This window comes from Plecotus auritus (genome assembly GCF_963455305.1).
Source record: "Plecotus auritus genome assembly, chromosome: 10".
NCBI lineage: Eukaryota > Metazoa > Chordata > Mammalia > Chiroptera > Vespertilionidae > Plecotus > Plecotus auritus.
The window spans coordinates 27,551,463-27,572,641 of record NC_137785.1 but is presented as its reverse complement, the minus strand read 5'-3'; the positions used below and the strand labels follow the sequence as shown (position 1 = coordinate 27,572,641).

Sequence of the window (21,179 nt, the reverse complement as noted above, 5' to 3'; positions counted from 1 at the left end):
CACTCACAGCCCATGGCCAGACAGTGAATGGACACCTACCTTCACACTCAAAAGTTGTGCCTGCCCCTCACTAGCCTGTAGCCAGCCCTCACCATTCCAGGGCTCCTCTGGGTCTTTCCATCCCCATTTGCCAAATTGGGGAGACTGGATATTTGGAGACACCCCAGTGGATCCAGGCAGTTGTGTGAGCTCCGGCTGGGGCCCCTGCAGAGCTGCACTAACTGGGTCAGAACCTGAGCTCTGCCCTTCCTACCTGTGTGCTTTGGGCAGTTACTTAACCTCTCTGTGCCTCACTTGTCCCATTTATAAAATTGGAGTGTAATATGTTTTACTTTTTCATCACTACTATCGTAATGGAATGACCTCCCAGGGCTGTTGGGAAGATTAAATGAGTTAATATTTTGTTGGCCACTGCACTGGCTGTTCGCCTCTCCTCTCTCCAATGCTGGGACAGGATTTCAGGCGGAGATGTGCAGCTCATGTCTAAGGGATGTAAGCAGTCTGTGGAAGGGACTTGCCTCTGGGGACAAGTGTGATATGAACTCTGGCCTGTCCATTTGTGTATTGTTGACCCATCCCTCAGAGAAGGCCCCTGGTGCAGACAGCCCCTGAGCAGACACTAACAGGTAGTTCGAGAAGTAGACTATTGTAGAACATTGTGGGCTTCAAGTTTCTCATCTGCAAAGGGAGGGGTTGAATGAATCCTAATGCACCAGTATGTGGGGTACCTTTGCACGCTGTTAATCTGATGCCCGTGGCAGACATTGCTAGTCGATCTCTGCCCATGCTCATGGTGGTGGCAGGCATCACTAACTGATCACAGCACTCCTTTCGCATTGAACCTGCTGAGGCAGCATCTTTCTTCTGGAGCAGCTCTGGTGCCCCATTTGCTTGTACTTGCATTCTAGCGGAAACCTATTACCTACTCTAGATGGATGGACTCTGAGGGCCAGCCAGCTCTGATCATTTCAGCATCCATTAGCTGAGCGTAAAGATGGGGAGAGTGTCTGACAACCACACATGTCTGTGGGAGGCAGGATGTATTGTCCTGGGCCGAATAAGGACGGGGAGATGTCCCTGGAAGGAGAGACCTGGGGCATGGAGGTGGAGCCCAGCTGCCCAAAGTGTGGTTCCCAGGACCTGTCAGACTTGCAGACTCGAGGGTCCACCCCATACCTAACTCCCTGGAATAGCATTGGCATGTGAGCTTGGCCCACTGTGATAAAGGTAATGTACACACCACAAGCCTGGAATTGGAGTCCCGGGTTAAAATTCTGCTCTGGCAAGCGCAGGTGATGTGGCCCTGGACAGGTTGTTGCCCTCCGGGTCTCTTGCTGTAAGTAGGAATGTTCATGGTGAGGTCGCCTGGTTCATTTGGTGAACATGTGCTGAGCGCCTCCTGCATGCCCTGGGCTAGGTGACAGTGAAGCAGGCAGAGGACGCTGTGTCATTACAAACCCAATGAAGGCTGAGGGGGAGGACAAGCCAAATGAAATGCTGGTGAGGGGTGGGTGGGTGAGGACGCTCCCGGGAGCCTCCAGCCATGTACAACACTGTGAGCACTCAGCAGGTGCTCAGTGAGCAGTGGTGCCCTTTAGCGGGGACTCTGATCCCTGCCCCAACAAAATATGGCCAGGACATAAGTGGGGCACCCTTAAGGTCCCTTCTGCTTCTCAGTGACAGCAGGGCCTAAAGATGGAGTCTGGGGCTGGAGGAGGCTGAGGGGCAGGAAGAGGTGGGGCAGAAAGGGCATGCAGGAGGGGGGCTTCACCCTCCCTGGTGTGCACCAGGACAGGACACCCTTGACCACTGGCCCCTATGCAGGAGGACCCTGGCAGGAGGTGCCCACTGGGCAGTCCCAATTCGGGGAATCCCAGCTGGCTCTGTGCCACCACCTCCCTGCCACCCTCATCCTCCAGGAGCCAGACACATTCAGGATCCTTGCCAAGCTGGGGGGAGGGATGGCACTCGGCTTCTCTACTCCAGCCATCCTTTCTGCTGCCTGCGTGTAATTAACAGAGTAATTAAAAACAGGATGAGTTAATTGGTATTCATTTATGTGGCAGATGTTTTTAATTGAGGCAGGAAACAATTTACCTGTTTACATAAACAATGGCAAAGGCAGGCTTGTAAAACACGTTTTTTTAATATTTTCCTCCCCCTTCTGAAAAAGAATTGAAGTCACTTGGTCTCCCCTGTGCCTTGCCTACTATGAGAGCTGAGCAGGCCCCGCCTGGAGGGGAGGCCCGGCTGGGGGAGGTGTGGGAGGTTCAGGCCAAGAGGAAACATCTGTTTAAAAGCTTTGCTTCCAGAGGAGGCTGTTTTCCTTAAATTCAGAGAAAGGAGGTGTTGTTCCCAGGTTGCGGGGACGCCAGCAGGGCTGGGAAAGGGTGGGGGCCCTGTCCTGCCAAGTTTGGTGCCCTTCTGGGTGGGGCGTTGCTGTAAGCCTGGGAAGGCTTACCTTTTCCACTACGTTTTTGGAGGCTTGGTGTTGCACAGTCGGACCACACCTGCAGATACTCACCATGGTTCCCCATAACACACGCGGCCACCTTGCTCACATGACCGTGATGCAGAGTGCAGACCTAGAACATCTGCTGGCAACAAGGACAGCACTAGTTAGACCAGTGGAGTCAGACTGGACCTCAGTTCAGCAACCTCAGTACTTGAGTTCTGGCTAAGAGATAATTCAGAGCCAAGACTCAGACTATAAGAGAAAGTTTATTTAGAAAGTCCCAGAGGTAGAAGAAGTGAGCCTAGAAGAAATGGTCTCAGGAAACAAGTTACAGAGGCGAAAGAAGGGCCCTTGGCGCTTGGGAGAGAGAAGCAGGGCCGTCCTCATCTTGAGGTCTCAGGGGAGGACCCCAATAAAATTTTCACCAGCTTTCCAGGTGGGTCCTTTCAGGCTCATGGTCTGTACTGATTGGTGGGCACCAGGGCAGGGGGTCATTAGTCAATGCAGCTGGTCCTGAGGTCAGCCATGACATCACTTGTCTGGATTTGCTGCTTTTCTGGGCCTGGAGCTGAAACACAACTGAGGCCTAGATGTATTCGATTCGGGTCAGAACCTTATTGTCCTGGGGGCTTAATGCTTAAGGGCTATTCTCCAGCCCCCTGTTCATTCCCCCTTTAAGGGGGTCTAACCTGAATGACGAATGACTAACAACATGCCAGGGGAGGAAAGGTCAGGGAAAGGTCCGACTCACATGACCAGCAATATGAAAGATTGGGGCGGGGGGGGGGGTGTCTAAACCTCATTACCAGTGATATGCTAGGGGAGGAAAGGTTACCCTGGGGGGTGGGGTCCTTGTTTTGCCAGTGTTGCCTGTTGCTAGGCACCGGGGCTTTCCACCCTGGTGCCCTTCTGTACCTGGCCCATCTTCCTTGCTCTGCTCATGTCTATCTAACTGCAAACCACACATCCATCGACAGACATTGTCCGTCGGTACCGTGTCGGAGCTTCTCGTGACCGAGGAGGCATATCATGTGTCTATGTGCTGAGCACGAGCAGTGGGCCTAGGGCCTGACCTACCCTGTCTTTGCAGGGTCCAAACCTTTCACCGCCTGGGTTCAGGGGTAGGACAGACGAGCCCATCTGCATGGAGAGCTCCCAGGAGGGCCTTGGAGGAAGCAAGTACTCAGGGAGTTGCCTCTTTGTAGAGTGGCACTAATTTGGCCCTTGCTGTATGCCTGGCTGCAGCAGCGGTAAGCTTTGCGGGTGTGCAGTATTACTTTGATTCTCCTGTTAACCCTCAAGGGAAGAGATAATTATTCCCATCGTACAAGTGAGGACCCCGAGCGCAACCTCCAGGTTGTCACTGGAAAAGACACGTCGTCAAGCAGGGGAAACGCTGATAATAGAAGTGTCTGACTTGTAGGCACCTTTATTTGCCTTTTCTTAAAAGGTAAACATGCACTGGATTGTATTTACACAGAGATATCTGGACGGATCCACAAGAACTGTCAGCAGAGGTGGCTCCGGGTCAAGGGACTGGAGGAGCAGGGGCCCTTTTCCTCGCCCCGTCTCTGGCAACAAGAAGGGCACCAGTTAGACCAGTGGAGTCAGACTGGACCTCAGTTCAGCAACCTCAGTACTTGAGTTCTGGCTAAGAGAGAATTCAGAGCCAAGACTCAAACTATAAGAGAAAGTTTATTTAGAAAGTCCCAGAGGTAGAAGAAGTGAGCCTAGAAGAAATGGTCTCAGGAAACAAGTTACAGAGGCGAAAGAAGGGCCCTTGGCGCTTGGGAGAGAGAACTGTCAGCAGAGGTGAGTCCAGGTCAAGGGACTGGAGGAGCCGGGGCCCTTTTCCTTGCCCCCTCTCTCGCTCTCTGCTGGGGGAGCATTGCCAAGACTGGGTTTTCCTGTGTGATAGTGACAGTCCTGGCCAGGGCCAGGCTGCCAGGTTCACCAAGGACATGTTGCTAACTCGGGGTAAATAGTGGGGTTCTTGTGAGCGGTGACAGTCCTGGCCAGGGCCAGGCTGCCAGGTTCACCAAGGACATGTTGCTAACTTGGGGTAAATAGTGGGGTTCTTGTGAGCGGTGATGCAGGTGAAAACTTGGCCCACGGTACACAGCAAATGCACAAAAGCTCTGCACCAAAAGCTGGGGGTGTGGGTGCTCCTAAGGCTCTTGGCACCACCTGCAGAGGGGGAGTCTGGCCTATGCCCTTTGGGTGACATACAGTTGGAATTTCTGGGACATTTTGATGGTCCCTAGGGCAAGAAGATGGAACTTTCTGGAATCCATTGGGGAGAAAAGCCCTGGAAAGTCAGAAACCCAAAGCTTCAAGCTCAGAATGCCCAAAGTGTGTCATCCGCAGCCACACCAAGCTGCTGGGGCTCGGTCCCCCCTCCTGGAGGTGGTATGAGGCTACCCTGACTCCAGGGCCCCTCTGGCTCTGCTGGAGTAAAATCATGAAATCACCGTAGCCATGGATATCTGAAGAGGTGAGCAGCACGCTGGGGCCACGGTGCCTGTGGTGTCCTTGGGAACTCAAGCCCTGTACCAGTTCTGGGTGACTTAGGTGAGGCTCTGGACCTGTCTGGGCATCTGGGAAGTGAGGACAGTAATGGCCTCCCTGTGTTGTGAGCTTTGACCTCAATAATGAGTTAGCTGAAAAGCTCCCAGCATGGGGCTTGCCCTCCTGCCTTTGCCCATTCTGCAAGAGGAAGCGAGAACCCCCAGGACCCCCCACGAAGGCTAGGTAGGAGGACCACCCTGTGATCACAGGAGGAGAAGGGCCTAGGGCCCCCAAAGTGGTGGGGTCTTCTCACGGTCTGCCTTTGTCCCTGGGTTGCGGTATCAGGGCGGGCCTGGTTGGTGCCTTCAGTGTGCCAGGAACTGAGAGGACACAGGGACAGTAGGGTATGTGTGCGCTTCTGGGTGGGGGTGAAAGGGAGCCCCGGGTCCTCGATCCCCGGGGTGCTCCCTGTGGGGGTGTCAAGGTGCTGCCACATGAGGCCTACTCTTGCCTCAGCTCAGTCACACCAGCTCAAGGGTCATCTTTATGAAAGTGGGGAGATGAAAGGTTAGGGACGACTCTGAGAGCAAAACCAGCCCAAACTGCCTTTTCGTGTCCCTGTCTTTCCCAGGAGGTTATTTCTAAAATCCCATTTCAGCCGCTTGTATTTGAAAGCTCGCGTGCATCACAGCCTGCAGTCCCTCAGGCCCTGTCAGCAGGGGGATTGTGTCCCCACCCTTCAGGGGATGACATAAGCCTCATCCGTGTTTGTGGCTCAGTGTACACATCACAGGTGACCTGGGCCTCACAGGTCATGTAGATGAGTGGCTGTTCTGGGGCTGGCGGGAGAAGCACCTGGCACTCAGGAGAAACACGTGCAGGAGAACCCGCCAGTCCCTAATTATTACTTAGCATTCATATGCGCAGCATTATTTTAAAATTTGGCAGCATTTTTCTGGAGAGTTCAAGGTGATATGCAGCCAATTTGCACGTTTTTTAAACAATGAAAACATGTTGGGAGTTGGTTAAGCCTTCGTGGCGCCTCGTTGCCGGCAGAGGGAAATCCTCACCCCTGGGCCTGGTTTTCCAGACCCTCCACAGACTGGACCTTGCTCCGGCCTTCCTGCCCACTCCCGCCTGCCTGTGGCAGAACTTTGGTTTGTTCCTGAACTCCAACTGCCATGCCTGTGACTGAGCTATGCCCTCTGCTGGGGACGCCTTCCCCTCAGGGTGCAGGTTTATAGCCTTCAGGACCCAGCGGCAGCATCATCGCCTCTTCTTAGGAGCTCTGACACTCCACCCCCAGCCCAGGGTGTGCCTGCAGCTGTCTACAGGACTTTCCACTTGATCCAGCTCTGAGCTCAGAGGGCAGACCCAGACGCGCATCCATGGCCCCATGAGTTCCTTAGATTTCATCAATTCCTTTTTTAAAATAAATAAACTATACAATGTATCTTTATTAACTTATATGACAGTTTGTAATTATCTATCTGTTAATTATTGTGACTGTTTACTTCTTGGGTGGGGTGGTGCACAGGGCTGGTAGGCAGCAAGCAGTTAAAGAATAAATCAAGGGCCCTGGCTGGAGTGTTCAGTGATGAGGGCGTCAGCCCTTGCACCAAAGGGTCTCAGAATTTATTCCCAGTCAAGTACCTGGGATGCAGGTTTGATTCCCTGGCCCTAGTCAGGGATTGTTATGGAGGCAACCAATTGATGTGTCTGTTACATCGATGTTTCTTTCTCCCCACTCCCAACCCCCTCCCCCCACCCTTTTCCACTCTCTCTAGGAAGCAATGGAAAAAATATCCTCAGGTGAGGATTAAAAAAATAATAAAAAATCAAGTACATGGTTTAAATGGGGAGGGGGGTCTGTTACAGAGGAAATGTAGAGACAAGGAAGTCTTGCTCCCCTTCTTCCCAGGTGCAGTTTCTGTTTCCTTCTAGAGATACTGTGTACATGTACATATTAGATCATGCTTTAAATATCCCAGGGGTGTTCTGCAGCCTTTCTTGGGTTCACATCCCCTCCCTATAGGAAATACACAAGCAGACACCACACACACACATTACATATGCTGTCCCTCTGTTGCAGCCCATAATAGGGAGGGGGACAAACTCTTATCATTGGACTCTTCTTCTGTTCAAATCGCAGCGTAGGTGTCCTTTACTCCAGGAGGCCCTCACTGAATCCGCTCAAGCCAGGTGAGGCACTCTCCTGGAGTCCCCAGCCCCCAACCAACATGTCCTAGATAGGTATGTGTGTGTGGGGGGGGGGAGGGGGGGAGGTTAGCGCAAAGCAGTTGTGGGTATTCGCTTAACAGTCTCTTACTTATTCCTCACAACATCCTCCTCAGTGCACAGATGAGTAAACCAAGGCTCAGAGAAGCAAGAAGGCTTGCCCACAGCCACCTAGGTCAGTGGTCGGCAAACTCATTAGTCAACAGAGCGGCAAACCGCAGCTCGCGAGCCGCATGTGGCTCGCGAGCCGCAGTTTGCCGACCACTGACCTAGGAGATGAGGTCAGGGGCTGATCTTGAGCTTGTCTAACCCCAAAGTGGGCTTTTCCCACCACTGCATGACTGTAGTGGCCTGTGTTTCCATCGCCCCACCACCTTTGAGCACCTGAGAAGGGACTCATCTGCATCACACTCAGGTCAGAGCACCATCCATCTACTCACCCACACACCTACTCATCTGTCCATCCATCCTTCCATCTATCCAACCCAACCATTCATCCATCCATCCACCCACCCACCTATCCATCCATTCAAAAATCCATCCACCCACTCCTCCCTCTGTCCACCCATCCACCCACACATCCAGGCATCCATAATCTACCCCTCATCAATCCATCATCTACCCACCCGTCCATCTGCCTCCTACTTACCCACTTATCTCTCTATGTATACCCACACCCCCTTGAGCCCACCCACCCAGGCAGCCACACAACCACATTCATTGTCATAGCCCATTCACACTGGTCTCTCAGGTAGGAGACCAGTCTCCAGATGGCCACTTGCCCTTGGTGGCAATGTACCTGGGAGGATGAGAGGAGACTCCAGAGTACCAGGACCAGTGCTGGGAGAGGAGGGCGTCCGCTGTTTTTGCTGCCCCTCCCCCAGTCTGGCAGCCCCTCCTTCTGCAGCAGGGGCCCAGATGTCAGGGCGCCTCCCCCGCAGCTCTCAGCCCCAGCAGCTGGGTGAGGAATGTGCTTCCTTTGTGTGCTAGCTACAGGGTGAGCAGGCCTGACATCTGGATTGCGTTTGCTGCCCTTTGGAGAGCAGGGAAGGTTTTCATTCCAGCTCTTTGAGCTCTCCACCCTCCCCCACCTTTAACTCTTTGCCAGTATGCTATAGAAGACCAGACTCCGTAACAGCCCACAGGGCTCAGGGCCACGGGGTCGGGGCATCAGTGGTCAGTGGAGCTATGGGTTCTGCAGCCCATCCAAAACCCCAGACTCTTCTTGAAGACACCAGCAAGAACATAATGGCTCTGACCTGCTTTCTACCCAGGAACCATGGTCACAGTTCATTTGTCATCATTTTTCTGTGCATATGTTTACTTATAAGATGGAATTACATGCTTTTGTCACCTCTTTTGATTCTCACTCATGGGTCACTTTTCCAGATCATTAGATAATATTCTCTCTCATGGCATCAGTTTTGCTAGTAGTGGGTATTTAAAATATAACACACACATGGAAAAGTGTGCAGCTTGAACTTCATAAAGTGTTCCAGATAACAAACATTACCTGCCTTGCCCTCAGGCCCTGATCCCCTTCCAGTCACTCTCTGTCAAGGGAACCCCCATCCTGACTGTGACACCATAGACCATTTTGCCTGTTTCTGAACTTCATATAAATGGAAGCACATGGCATGTGCTCTTTGGGGTCTGGTGGCAACCACTCGCTCCATGTTGATGAGATGCATCCATTTGGTTGTTCCTGTCCTTTTTCCTTGCTATTTAGTATTCCACCATTTAGATCTGCCGTGACTCATGACCATTCGACTCTTGATGGGCATTTGGAGGGCTTCCCTTTGGGCCTTTGTGACAAGGTGGCTGATGAACACTCTGATTTCTTGCTGCTGACTCACATGGGTTTGCACATCTGTTGGTTCTGGGCCTAGGAGTAAAATCACTGTGGCATGGGTGTGTGATAGTTCAGGCTATTGGATACTGAAAAAGTTTCCAAAGTGAATGTAACTATAGCATGATTTTGAAGATTCCATAATGTTGCATTAACCAGAAAGTTTATTTAACAAGCCCTCTATTGTGGTCATCTTATTTATTCCCTGTTCTTCAATCTTATAATGCTATGGCTGGCATCGTGATGATGTCCTTTGAACACATTCGCTAAGGTGGATTTGCTTGTCCAAGCCAAGTCACCACCACCATATTATAGGTGTAACATGGTCTGTGCTTTTCCAGTTCAAGAGGAGTGGGGAGCCAAGAGGCAGGAGGCCCTGATTCAACTTCAGTTTGCCATCTGTAAGTTCTGATTGGTTGGTCTCTAAGCTCCCTTCCAGTTCCAATATGTTGTAGTTCTCAATACTAAAATGTATCAGTTAGCTACTACTGTGTAATAAATAACCCCCAAACAGTAGCTTGAAACAACTACCATTATTTGGATCACTAGAGGCCCGGTGCACAAAATTCGTGCACAGGGGTGGGGGGGGGGTGTCCCTCAGCCCAGCCTGCACCCTCTCCAATCTGGGACCCCTCGAGGGATGTCCAACTGCCTGTTTAGGCCCAATCCCACCACTGCCCGTTTAGGCCCCATCCCAGTAGGGCAGTCGGACATCCCTCTCACAATCCAGGACTGCTGGCTCCCAACTGCTCGCCTGCCTGCCTTCCTGATTGCCCCTAACTGCTTCTGCCTGCCAACCTGATCACCCCTAACCACTCCCCTGCCAGCCTGATTGATGCCTAACTGCTCCCCTGCCAGCCTGTTTGCCCCTATCTGCCCTCCCCTGCAGGCCTGGTCCCCCCCAACTGCTCTTCCCTGCAGGCCTGGGTCCCCCCCAACTGCCCTTCCCTGCAGGCCCAGTCACCCCCAACTTCCCTCCTATGCCAGCCTGGTCACCCCCATCTGCCCTCCCTTGCAGGCCTGGTCCCTGCCAACTGCCCTCCCCTGCTGGCCTGATCACCCACAACTGCCCTCCCTTGCAGGCCTGGTCCCTCCCCTCCTGGCCATTTTGTCACAGCCATCTTGTGTCCACATGGGGGCAGCCATCTTTGACCACATAGGGGCAGCCATCTTGTGTGTTGGAGTGACAGTCAATTTGCATATTACTCTTTTATTATATAGGATAGAGGCCTGGTGCACGGGTGGGGGCCAGCTGGTTTGCTCTGAAGGGTGCCCTGGATCAGGGTGGGGGTTCCCTTGGGGCATGGGGTGGCCTGGGCGAGGGGCCTGTGGTGATTTGCAGGCCAGCCATGCCCCCCAGTGACCCAAGTGGAGGCCCTGGTATCTGGGATTTATTTATCTTCTATAATTGAAACTTTGTAGCCTTGAGTGGAGGCCTGGGCCCGCCAGGGTGTGTAGAAAGCTTGGTTTCTCCATTGCCAGGGAAACCCAAGCCTCCTGCTTGCTCCGTGGCTACAGCCATCTTGGTTGGGGTTAATTTGCATACTCGCTCCTGATTGGCTGGTGGGCGTGGCTTGTGGGTATAGTGGAGTAGTGGTTAATTTGCATAGTGATCTTTTATTAGATAGGATAGTTCTGCTGTTTGGGCTGGCAGTTTAGTCAGGCTTATCTGGAAGTTCTGATCCTGGCTGGGCCTGCTTTTGGGACTGTGGTAAGATGTGGGTCTGTGGTCAGCTGTGGGCTCCAGATCAGCAGCTCTGCTGATTGTGACTGGGCACCCCACATGACTAGGCCCTCAGCTGGGACAACTGCCCCATGCATGTCTCACCCTCCAGCAGGAGGGTCAACAAGAGAGCAAGTGGAGCCAGCCTCTGTGTCCATGCTCACAGTTGGCTGACATCACTTTTACTGCATCCTATTAGCCATACAAAGTCCCAGGGCCAGCCCAGGTCCAAGGGCAGAAAGCAACTCTGTCTCTGGATAGGTAGAATTGCAGTCACATTGCAGTGGGCATGGGTCCAAAAGAGCAAATAATTGAGGCACTTTGCAATGCATCCACCTCAGAGGTGGAGGGGATCTTAGTAGCTATAACCAAGCTTCCTTGCTGTGGGATAGGCTCCAATAGCTCCTTGGTCCTCAGACACACCATGAAGGGATGGATGTCCTTCCCACTTACACACATGGGAGCTGCTTGCAGGGACCACTGGCAGGGGCACAGGTCCTGACCCAGGCCCGACCCAGGTTCTCTCCCACCACCGTGGGCCAAGCTCTCAAGCATGCATACATGGGATCCAGGGCAACAGAGGGCAGGTAGGAAGCACACTCTTTCTTAGTGTTCAGCCAACAAACCTTCATGGAGGACCCACTAAGTGTCAGGCGATTGTTCTGGGACCAGTACAGAGGAAGACAAGACCATGGCATTGGGAAGACAGGCAGTAGGCACAAGGACCAACACAGCCAATGATTGATTACAGGTGCTGACAAGTGTCCCAAAGCAGATAAAATTGGGAGACGTAGCAGGAAGCACAGGCGTGGGGGCAGTTTTGATTTGGGTGAGCAGGGAAGGCTGCTCTGAGGAGGGGCATTTGAGACCAAACCTGAATAATGAGAAGGAGAGAGCCTTGCTGCGATATGGGGAAGCGCCCCAGCAGGTGCAGAGGTCCCGCGCAGGACGAGAGCGAGTGCTGGGCCCCGGGGACTGTAAGGCAGTCAGAGCACAGGAGATGTGCAGGCTACACGTAGTCCATCTGCCACCCATCGAGCAGTTTTGCCCCAGCTTCTTTGATGAACCCCAGACTCATTTATAGGCATAACATAGGCGGTGCTTTTCCAGTTCAGAAGTGGGGGGTGGACCCTGCTGGAGGGGAGTTCTCGTGGGATTGGGTCTGGTCCAATTTTGCAGCATCTCAGTGGTAGAAGGGACTTTCCCACCAGGCATACCAGCTCCCTTCACCACTGACAGGAGGTCATGAACTCCTGCTTATGATGGTGGGGCAGCCTGGCCACTGCCAAGTGTCCCCCTGTATCTGCGGGGAGCTTCACTGTGCCCCTGGGACATTCTCTTGTGGACTCGTCATTGTACAGAGGCTGGCTGTCCCCTTCTGGGCAGGCTTTGAGTACATCCACAGACAGGCACTGCCGCCAACCAGCTGGGGACTTCAACCTTTGAGCTGGACACACATGGGATCTGCTGTGTGATGGCCATGTGGCCTGAGGCCAGTGACATCACTAATTTGTGCCTCAGTTTCCCCATATGTATCTCAGGATCCTAACACCTCAGGGTTTTGTCAGGAGAGTTGAATGGGAGAGGTGTTTCAAAACCCCGGGCACAGAAACAGCTCTTAGCAAAAGAGAGACTATTTAAAATCAAAGTTGTACCCTAGCCGGTTTTGCTCAGTGGATAGAGCATCAGCCTGCAGACTGTGGGTCCCGGGTTTGATTCCCGTCAAGGGCATGTACCTCGGTTGCAGGCTTGAGCTCTGGCCCTGGTCAGAGTGTGTGCGGGAGGCAACCAATCAATGTGTCTCTCTCACATCGATGTTTCTCTCTTTTAATCTCTCCCCCTTCCCTTCCATGCTCTAAAAATCAATGAAAAAATATCCTCAGGTGAGGATTAAAATAAATAAATAAATAAATAAATAAATAAAATCAAAGTTGTGCACACATGCCGAGGACAGATCCTTCCTCCCAGAACCCCACAGCAGAGTCTCCTCCGTGCCCCGTGCATGCTGGACGCTTTCCCCGGATTAACGAGTTTTGCCCTTCCTTTACTCTGTGGAGGGGGCTCTGTTCCCATCCCCATTCCACAGGTAGAAAACTCAGGCCCAGAGTAGAAAAGCCACTGCCCTTGCGGCTGAGAGACTAAGGAGGGTGGAGGGAGGCCAACCAGAACCTGCCCCCGATGGCCCGAGCCACGTAGTTTCCAGTTCACGAAGCCCTTCCGGGTTCCTTATTTAAGACCATCCCCACCCCAAGAAGCAGAGTTACAGGCCCCCTTTTACCAGTGGGTAAACTGAGGCTCAGAGGCAAGCTGAGGTAATTTCCCCGAGTTCACAGTAGTTGGTCACAGAGCAGGATGGGAACCCAGGTTTCCTGACTCTTGGGCCAACATTGTTGTCATGGTGACCTGCAATCGTCACAGTCATCACCCATAGGCCTGGAGGTCGGGGTCCCTGGGGCTAGGAGGAGGGTGGCTCAATACTGTGCTGTGGGAAAGGTGGTGGCAGGCAGAGGAACAGCCCACCCGGGTCAGGCCCCAAGGACTGGGAAGGGCTGGGCAGGAGGCCCGCCTGGAGCAATGGAAGGGAAAATACTAATCCTTGTGTTTTTATATTATTACTTATTCATCGGGTGGTGGAGGCCTTAATAGAAACCAGATGTGGGAAGTAACTCAAGTTCCAGCGTCTGGGACTCATTAGGCTGCGCCACCCCCAAAATCCCCTGCTTTGCCGAGGTCTGGGATCAAAGATGAGTGTCCCCCTGACATTGGCCTTGGGGGGGTGGGGGATGGGTCCCTCCTGGTCAGACCCACCCATCTGGCTGTAGGGTTTGCCCTGAACACAGGCAGCCCTTCCACATCCCTTCACCATTGCCCCAGCCCGGGAGCCCCCTGCCATCTCTGGTCCCAGACCCCTCTGAGATGTGGCTGCTGCCTGAGGGTTCAGGCCTAACTTTCCCTCCATTTATTCCCATTAAGAGGGTCCAGAAGAGTCGGGGTGCCCACCCCCGCCAAGAAGTTTGCTCTCAGTGAGGAGATCACCTGGCTTACTCAAGACCCCAAGGGTGCAGGAGAGGAGCCCCCACCCACCCTCCAGGCAAGCCTTGAGGGGAGGAGGGTGGGCATTCTAGGGACCAGAACTGCCTAAGCAAAGGTTTGGAGGCTCAAATGCCCCCTCCTCCATGAGAGAGATCTGGCTCCCCCTCTCCCACTGCACCTCCTGTTTGCATCTTGAATTCTGGCCACTCTGGGGACGGGGCCCCTCTGTGAACTGGTAGTGTAGCCTCTCTCACCTCCCCCGGGCCCGCACAGCAGTCAGCGCAGGGTGCGTGGGGCCTTCCCAGTGACGGGGCCCTGCGGGCATTCAGGGCGTCCAGGCCTTCAAAGAAAGACTTCCCTGCACCACCCTGTGTCTCTCATGGCTTTCAAGGTCCCATGGATATGAGGCCAGAAAACCTCCCTGGGACCACATGAGCCAGAAGGACACCCACTCTTTGTGTGGACACAAAGGGACCGGTGGGCACTGAGCACTCAGGAGGGCTGCTCCGAAAACCAGGGGACCGGCTCCAGCCCTCACAGAACTGCTTGCTGCTCCAAACATGGCATCCCAATGGCTGTCCCCAACCTGACACCCCGTGCTCACTGAGATGCTTTGGTGCCCATGGCTCCGTTCCATCTTCTAAGGCAGTGGTCGGCAAACTCATTAGTCAACAGAGCGGCAAACCGCGGCTCGCGAGCTGCAGTTTGCCGACCACTGTTCTAAGGGATCCTGCCCATGGGGGACACCCTGACGCATGTGTAGCCTGATTTCTCCTCAAACACACTCACACTTCTGTCTCTTCCATGAGTTTGGTGACAGGCTTGTAGGAGGGTCAGGGGTTATTTGTCATTAGAAGGGGCCAAGCACCATTGTAATAGGAGGTCTGTGAATGAATGAATGAATGAATGAATGAATGAATGAATGGACTGGCAAATGGATGAAAATCCTAGTAGGCACAGTAGTGTCTAGGAATCAGAACTCTGAGCCAGGCAGCCTCGTTGAGCTGTGGCCTTGGCTGAAACCCTGACCTTCCTGCCCCGGACACCCACCTGGATCAGGACTTTGCCACACATGGAAGGTGGCCAGGGAGGTGACAGTATTTAGGGGCGGACTTTGAGGCAGAGGGGTCAGGAATCATGACTGGTAAGAGGAAGCCTGTGGGGTGGGGTCGGGAAGCCTGGAACAATCTCCTGTTGATGGGCTGTCTCCCGGGGTCCTCTTGGTCATAATTCAACAGGTATTTATTGAGTGGAGGATGCAGGCAGATCTCCAGGTATCCAGGGAAAAGAACTCTTGGCAGTGGGAACAGCCAGGCAAAGGCCTGAGGCAGACACAGCCTAGCACACAGGGAAGCGTGTGGGAGGTGAGGGCAAAGGGGACAGCCAGTCACAAAGCACCATGTGTGCTCTCAAGGGCTGAGACGCAGGCAGCCACCTTTACCCGGCTTAGGAAATGTGCCTTAGAGGGCACTTAGCACTCCGGTTCCCATTAAAGTCCAACAGACAGGTTTACCTTGGCGGGAGTTTCAAGGTAGTGGCCCGCTGCCCACAGAGGCAGAACTGGGAATTCAGAAACCAGGGCCGGTTCCTGGCTCTGCCCCCCACCCACCTGCAGAGCCTTCACCTCTCAGGGGATGGTGGGGATGTGGGTACGGGCTTGTCAGTCTCACCTGGTGACGTGGTGAGGCTAGTCTTGGCCAGGCAACCTCGCAAGGGGCTTCCTTTCCTTTTGCTCATCTGCACTTTCCCTGCAAGGAAGAGGCAATGTGTGCAAGATTCAGAAGGAAGATGACTGGACAACTGTTCCACGCTGCTTTCCTTTGGTCCTCACCAGCATCAGAGTCTCTGAGATCGCCAGTGACTGTTGCTGCGCATGTTTAGTGCTCTCTCTCCTTACTCCTGCTTACAGATGTGGAAACTGAGGCTGGGCAGTATGCCCAGAGCCCCTGCTTGTTTAGAGAGGAGGAAACAGGCATAGTGTCCTTCCTCAGGTGCAGGGCCCCCCGCACCAGGCTTGCCCGGCAGCCCTGGAAAAGGCTCTGCTCATACACTCAGTACTTCTGAGTCCGGCCTCTTTGTTATGCTGGGGTCTTGAGAGGGGCTGAAACCTTCAGGGCCCCTCCCCAGCCCCCCATGGGCCTCAGGAACCCTGGCCTGCAAGTCAGCTCCTGGAGAGGGGTATGGGGTGGAGCTGTACCCAACCTAGGAGCAACACCTACTCAGTTTCTGCCACAAAAAGAGTGGCCTCTGGGGCCAGGCAGCCTGGCTTCAAGTCTTCCCCACCCTGTACCTCAGTTTCTTCATCTGCTCACCTCACAGGCTTGCTGTGGGGACAAGATGAGGGGGTCCATGCAGGGTGCTTAGGTCAGGGCCCTGGCATTGTTGCCTGTTAGTCCCTGTGCAAAGGGCCTGAGGCAGCAACAGCTGAGCTCACCTGTTGTTATCTGTCAGTACCTGTTGGTGCCTGTGCACGGAGCCCGCAGTGGGTTACCTGTCTTTACCTGCTGCCTTCCTACTTCCCATGGCTTGGCTTTTGTGAGGGTCAAATGAGGTACAGTAGGCATCAGACTACAAAAGATCAAAGCAGCAGCAACGTGGATTCAAGGAGGGCAGAGCCGGGAAAATGAGCTATGCTGATGCTAGCAGGTCCTCCTTCTGCGGAGGGTTCTAGAACCCCAGGGCTGGGAGCCCTGGTCGATGGCCAGTTCTCAGCCAGGCAGTGTGGCTGGGAACCACAGGCAGACACGGACAGTGATGGATGGGGTGGCTTGTTCCGGCACATTCCGTGTTCTTTCCCACCAACTCCGCCTGGCCTTGGAGAGCTGCTTCCTCTGTCGATGGATTAGTGACATTCGCTGGGAACTGGATACGCCGTCTGGGAAAGACACAGGCTGTCCCTCGGGCCCTGGGAGCACAGGGTCTGGGAATGTTCTTTCGTGCTGGGAGCAGCGGGCAGGGGGTGGGGAGCTCTGACCGTGAGCTGGAGCAGGAAGCCCAGATCCCAGGGGCTGGAGAGGACAGGGCACCTCTGCCCACCCTCTCCCCTCTCAGTAGGATGTCGTCAATCGGCTCCTGCACACTCAGACAATATCAAGACACCAGCCACTCAGGAGCCAGCAGGCCCCATCCCTTGTGCATCCATGGTGGGAAAGACAACAAAGAAAGCCCCTGTAGGGTTGGAGGACAGACTGTTAGAAGGTGAATAAGCATAGGGGTCCGGTGGCCAGGGCAGGCCTTGGTCTGCCTCTCATAGGCCGGTGACCTTGGGGAGCCAACACCTGGGCCCTGACAGCACTTTCCAGGGAGACGGTGAGGATTCACCGAGATGTTGTGTGGACGTGCAGGGCACGAGCCCAGCTCCGACTGGGTCTGAGGACACCTGAGAGTGGACGCTGGAGGATGAAGGGGACAAAGAATGGGGAGCAAAAGAGTGTCTTGTGGGGCTGGCCCAGGTTTTCCGGATGGCGGTTTGAACTTGCTGGGAGCTCTGCCATCTGAGCCGGCTCATGCTGGCCCCCTCAGCAGCCTTGGTGGGAAACGGGAAAGGGGGTGGTCCTCTCACTGGCACCTAGAATCCAACAGTAGGGCCCCTCCCCTGGACTCTCCCATTCCCCACTCCCCCATGCCCCAGCCCGCTCCTGCTCTCACAGCCTTATGGGCACAGGGTCCCTCCTGACGTCCCTACGCTGGCTGCCCTGGGCAGGAAGGTCGTGTGAGAGCTGCTGGGGGTCTGAGCCTCCCAGTGAGTCTGGGGGGTCTCAGTATGAGGCCTTGAAGGGGGGCAGAGCAGGAAGCCAGCACAGGGAGAACAGAGTTTACCCCTGTCTGGTGGCTCCTTAGAATGTAGAGAGGCACCTGTTTGCCCTCAGGGTAAGACCTGGTGAAGCCCCATGTGCATGGAAGCCACTGGAGGGATTTAGGCCAGAGAAACCATGTGCACACTCAAGACCCGCCCAGCTGCTGTGCAGAGCCCTCAGTGGCTCCCACTGCCATGCAGGCAGTCTACACTCCCCGGCCCAGCCCCGACTGGCCTTCCTTCCCCATTTTTCTGCACAACTAGAGGCCCTGAACACTCGCCTCTGGCCTTTGTGCTCTCTGTTCCTTGGCCACAGTGCCGTTCCTCCTCATCTCCACACCACCTCTGCTCTTCACTGAGGGCCCTCATCATTTTCTCCTTTCTGAGGCGGGGTCTGTGCTGCGGGCAGCCTCGAGAGGAGGGACCCAGCACATGAGCTGCTCTATAAACCTTTGCCGAATTTCACTGAGTGCTCATATGTGCACCAGTCCCTTCACCTGATCTCATCGAACCTCCAGCTGCCCTGTGGCGGATGCTCACCACTGCCCCCTTATGGAGGAGCGGAGATGAGGCAACTTGCCCTAGGTCACATTGCCTGGAGGGAAATAGAGCCAGGACTCAAACAAGATTCAAGAAAGACTCATGAGATCCCGGATGGTGCACCTATGGCCCTAGCATGCTCAGGAGCTGGGGCAACTTGATGCCTCTTCTAGAGGAGAAGAGTGCCTATTGGTGACAACCACGAAACCGTGCAAACCCATGTGACTCTGCAGGGATGCACCCATACTTGCTGTGTGCCCTTGGGCAGATTACTGCACCTCTCTGTGCCTGCAAAACAGGGTTTTGGTGAGAATAAAAGGAGGGATGACTGTCCAGTGCCGAGAGCAGGACCTGCCTCCTCTCCCAAGTAAACAGATGGCCTTGTGCCTGCCTCCCTCTCCTTTTCACCAAAAGTTGCTGGGTACCAGCGGAGCTCTGCCTGCTCCATCCTCGAGTCCCAGCAGGCATTGTGGGATGAGTGTATCCAGAGCCCCCGCTCAGGGGCTGTGGAGATAGTGCGACGTGTCGAGTTGTCCTGCCTGGACCCTTCCTCCGCCTCTCTCTGACCATTGAGGTGCTTGTTAAACAAGCACCGTGTAAGGAGGATCAGTGCACTGAGTAGCCCTCCCCAACGGGGTTTTCCTTTATCTGCTTTTCTGTTCTGTTTAGTCTCTAAGGCTTCCGCCAAGCCCCAGTGTGGAAGGGCTTTGGAAAGTCAGAACAGGCCCTTGTCCCAGGTTGGCATCCAAAACACCCTTCCAAGCATGCTGGTGGCACTGCCTGCCCTGGAGTGGCCTGGTCAGATGAAGGGCTGGCCAGGACAGCCTGCACCCTTAGGGGTAGCCCAAGGCCCACGGCGGCCAGCCACGCTTGCCTTCTTTGGTTGTCACCAGGGACTGGCCACCGGCCCTGCAGCCAGGCATGGTGTTGACGGGCCCCACAGCTGCAATGCACATGTGCCCAGCCTTCAGCCTCCTGACAGGCTGGCTGTGGGGAAGGGGGAGCGGGGTGCCCGGCGGGAGGGAGGCCAGCGGCTGCAGCTGAGTGGACAGCAGGTGCTGTGAGGCTGGGTGACGGCTGATTCTGGCTGCTTCCCTCCATGGGGCCCAGCAGGGCGGGGGCTTCCCTCTCACCCCCCGGGGTCCTGGAGTGTGGAAGACTGTGAGAGCCCCTCCCTGGCGCTGCGGACGGTGGGCATCTCCTCTCTGTGAGGAGGAGGTAGGGAGAGATGAAGGGAGGTTTGCACAGCATTGAGCATGAGATAATGGTAATGCCATTTGTGAGCATTATTCATCACCATCTCCAGAGGCGGGCCACCCCCCACACACATGTCTATGTGTCTGCCCTGAGCAAGGGGCAAATGGGGGGAGAGCAGAGGGAAAAGAACTGTAGCCACATAGTGATTGCTGAGGGCAGTGAGCCTTGACAGCGGTTCTGCTCCACCATCCCCCTGGCTCGGGAGGAGACCCCATCAGCATTAGCAAGACGAGCTCGGGGCAGGGTGGGCTGTGCCTCTTTATGTCACAGGTAGAGAAGGTCCACCTACACGGCCCTGAGCAGCTGGGCCACCCGAAATCCCAGCCACTGCACAGGTCTTTGTGGCCAACGCGGGCCCTGGCTGACCCTGTGTTAAGATGGAGCGGGAGGTCCAGTGTTCGCCCCCTTCCACCTGCAAAGAATGCCCAGGCAGCTGCTGGCTCAGGGAATGTGTGCTTGGCCAGAGTAACTCGGAGGCCTTTTCCTCTGGGTCCTGCCCTGTGGGGCCGGGAGCTCAGGCCCCCTCCCAGGTTCCATTTTGCCACTTCCACCCTCTCCACACAGCTGGCCCCTAGCAGGGCATCAGACCACATAGGACTTTTGACAGTTTCCAGGGCCACAACCCTTGATCTACACACCACACTTTGAGTGGTCAGACCTAGACCGGCCTGAAATTGACCATGTCCCCAGCCTGGCTCCTCCCAGGAGTTGCCCAGGGCCAGGAGGTGGTTAAAAAGAAGTTTCCACCACCCAGTGTCTCCTGGAAGACCCCCTTTCCAGCCTGAATGGGGCCTCAACCCACTGCAGCAGCCTCACCTGGGGCCCTGATAGAAACAGATGCCCACCCCACACCTGCTTAATCAGAAATGGGGGTTGGGAGGCCGGCATGTGCCTCTGAACAGGCCCTTCAGGAAGTGCTGGTGGAGGCTGCCTCAGTGGGTGCTGCCCGACTGCCCGGTCTGCAGTACCAGAGCCCCCACCACCTCCAGCCCAGTGAGGATCCAAGCCCCCATTCTGGCCAGCCTAGGGCTCTTGCAGCCTACCTGAAATGGGCTGACCCAAGCCCACCCTCTGGCCCCAGGTGGGTGAGATATCAGCCACCTGTGAACACACCTGGGGCTTATCTGGGATTGGCCAGGCCCTGGGACTGGATCTGGCTTTGTGGGCAGAGACGGAGCCACCTTGGGTCCAGCTGGGTAACCCTCACCCGGGTCTCCAGCAGCACAACCCCAAACCCAGCTGCTGGGGGCCGGGAGCTTGGCCAGGCACTAGGTGTGGCTGGGGAGGTGCTGACCCCTCCCCTCTCAGCCTGCTTCACTGGCGTTCTCTTTTTCTTCCCTCCCTGCACCCCCGACACAGCAGTGGACAGGAAGGAGAAGAAGGCTGCAGCGATGCCTGACTCCCCCGCTGAGGTGAAGACACAGCCCCGGTCCACGCCCCCCAGCATGCCGCCCCCTCCACCCTCTGCGTCCCAGGGCACCACACGGCACTCCTCCTTCACACCCCACACAAGTGAGTAACTCCAGGGCTGGGCACCAAATGGGGCAGAGCAGAGAGATCTCTGGGGCCCTTGAAGTTGCTGAGGGGCCAAACCTCATTTCATGCTAATAGAGCCAGTGCCACGGTCCCTGTGCCCTAAACCCTTAAACACCCACTGTTGGGCCCTGGGAAGGGAGGGCCCATCACGGCTCAGAGGCCAAGCTTTGAGGTTCAAATCCCAACTCTTTCACTTCGTAGCTGTGGCCCTTGTGCAAGCTACAGAACCTCTCTGGGCCTCACA

The 21,179-nt window shown here is 55.0% G+C and overlaps 1 protein-coding gene across 2 annotated transcripts in view; it reads left to right on the top strand.

Moving 5' to 3' along the window:
• Positions 1-21,179, top strand: part of CBFA2T3 (CBFA2/RUNX1 partner transcriptional co-repressor 3) — a 56,666-nt gene that overhangs the window by 13,815 nt on the left and 21,672 nt on the right. The window contains exon 2 of one of the 2 annotated variants that reach the window (XM_080643881.1): positions 20,759-20,911. In XM_080643881.1, coding sequence (XP_080500007.1) covers positions 20,791-20,911 — 121 coding nt within the window. In that variant the 5' untranslated portion in view covers positions 20,759-20,790. The remainder of the gene's footprint in view (positions 1-20,758; positions 20,912-21,179) is intronic. The other variant, XM_080643880.1, reaches the window with a different exon arrangement.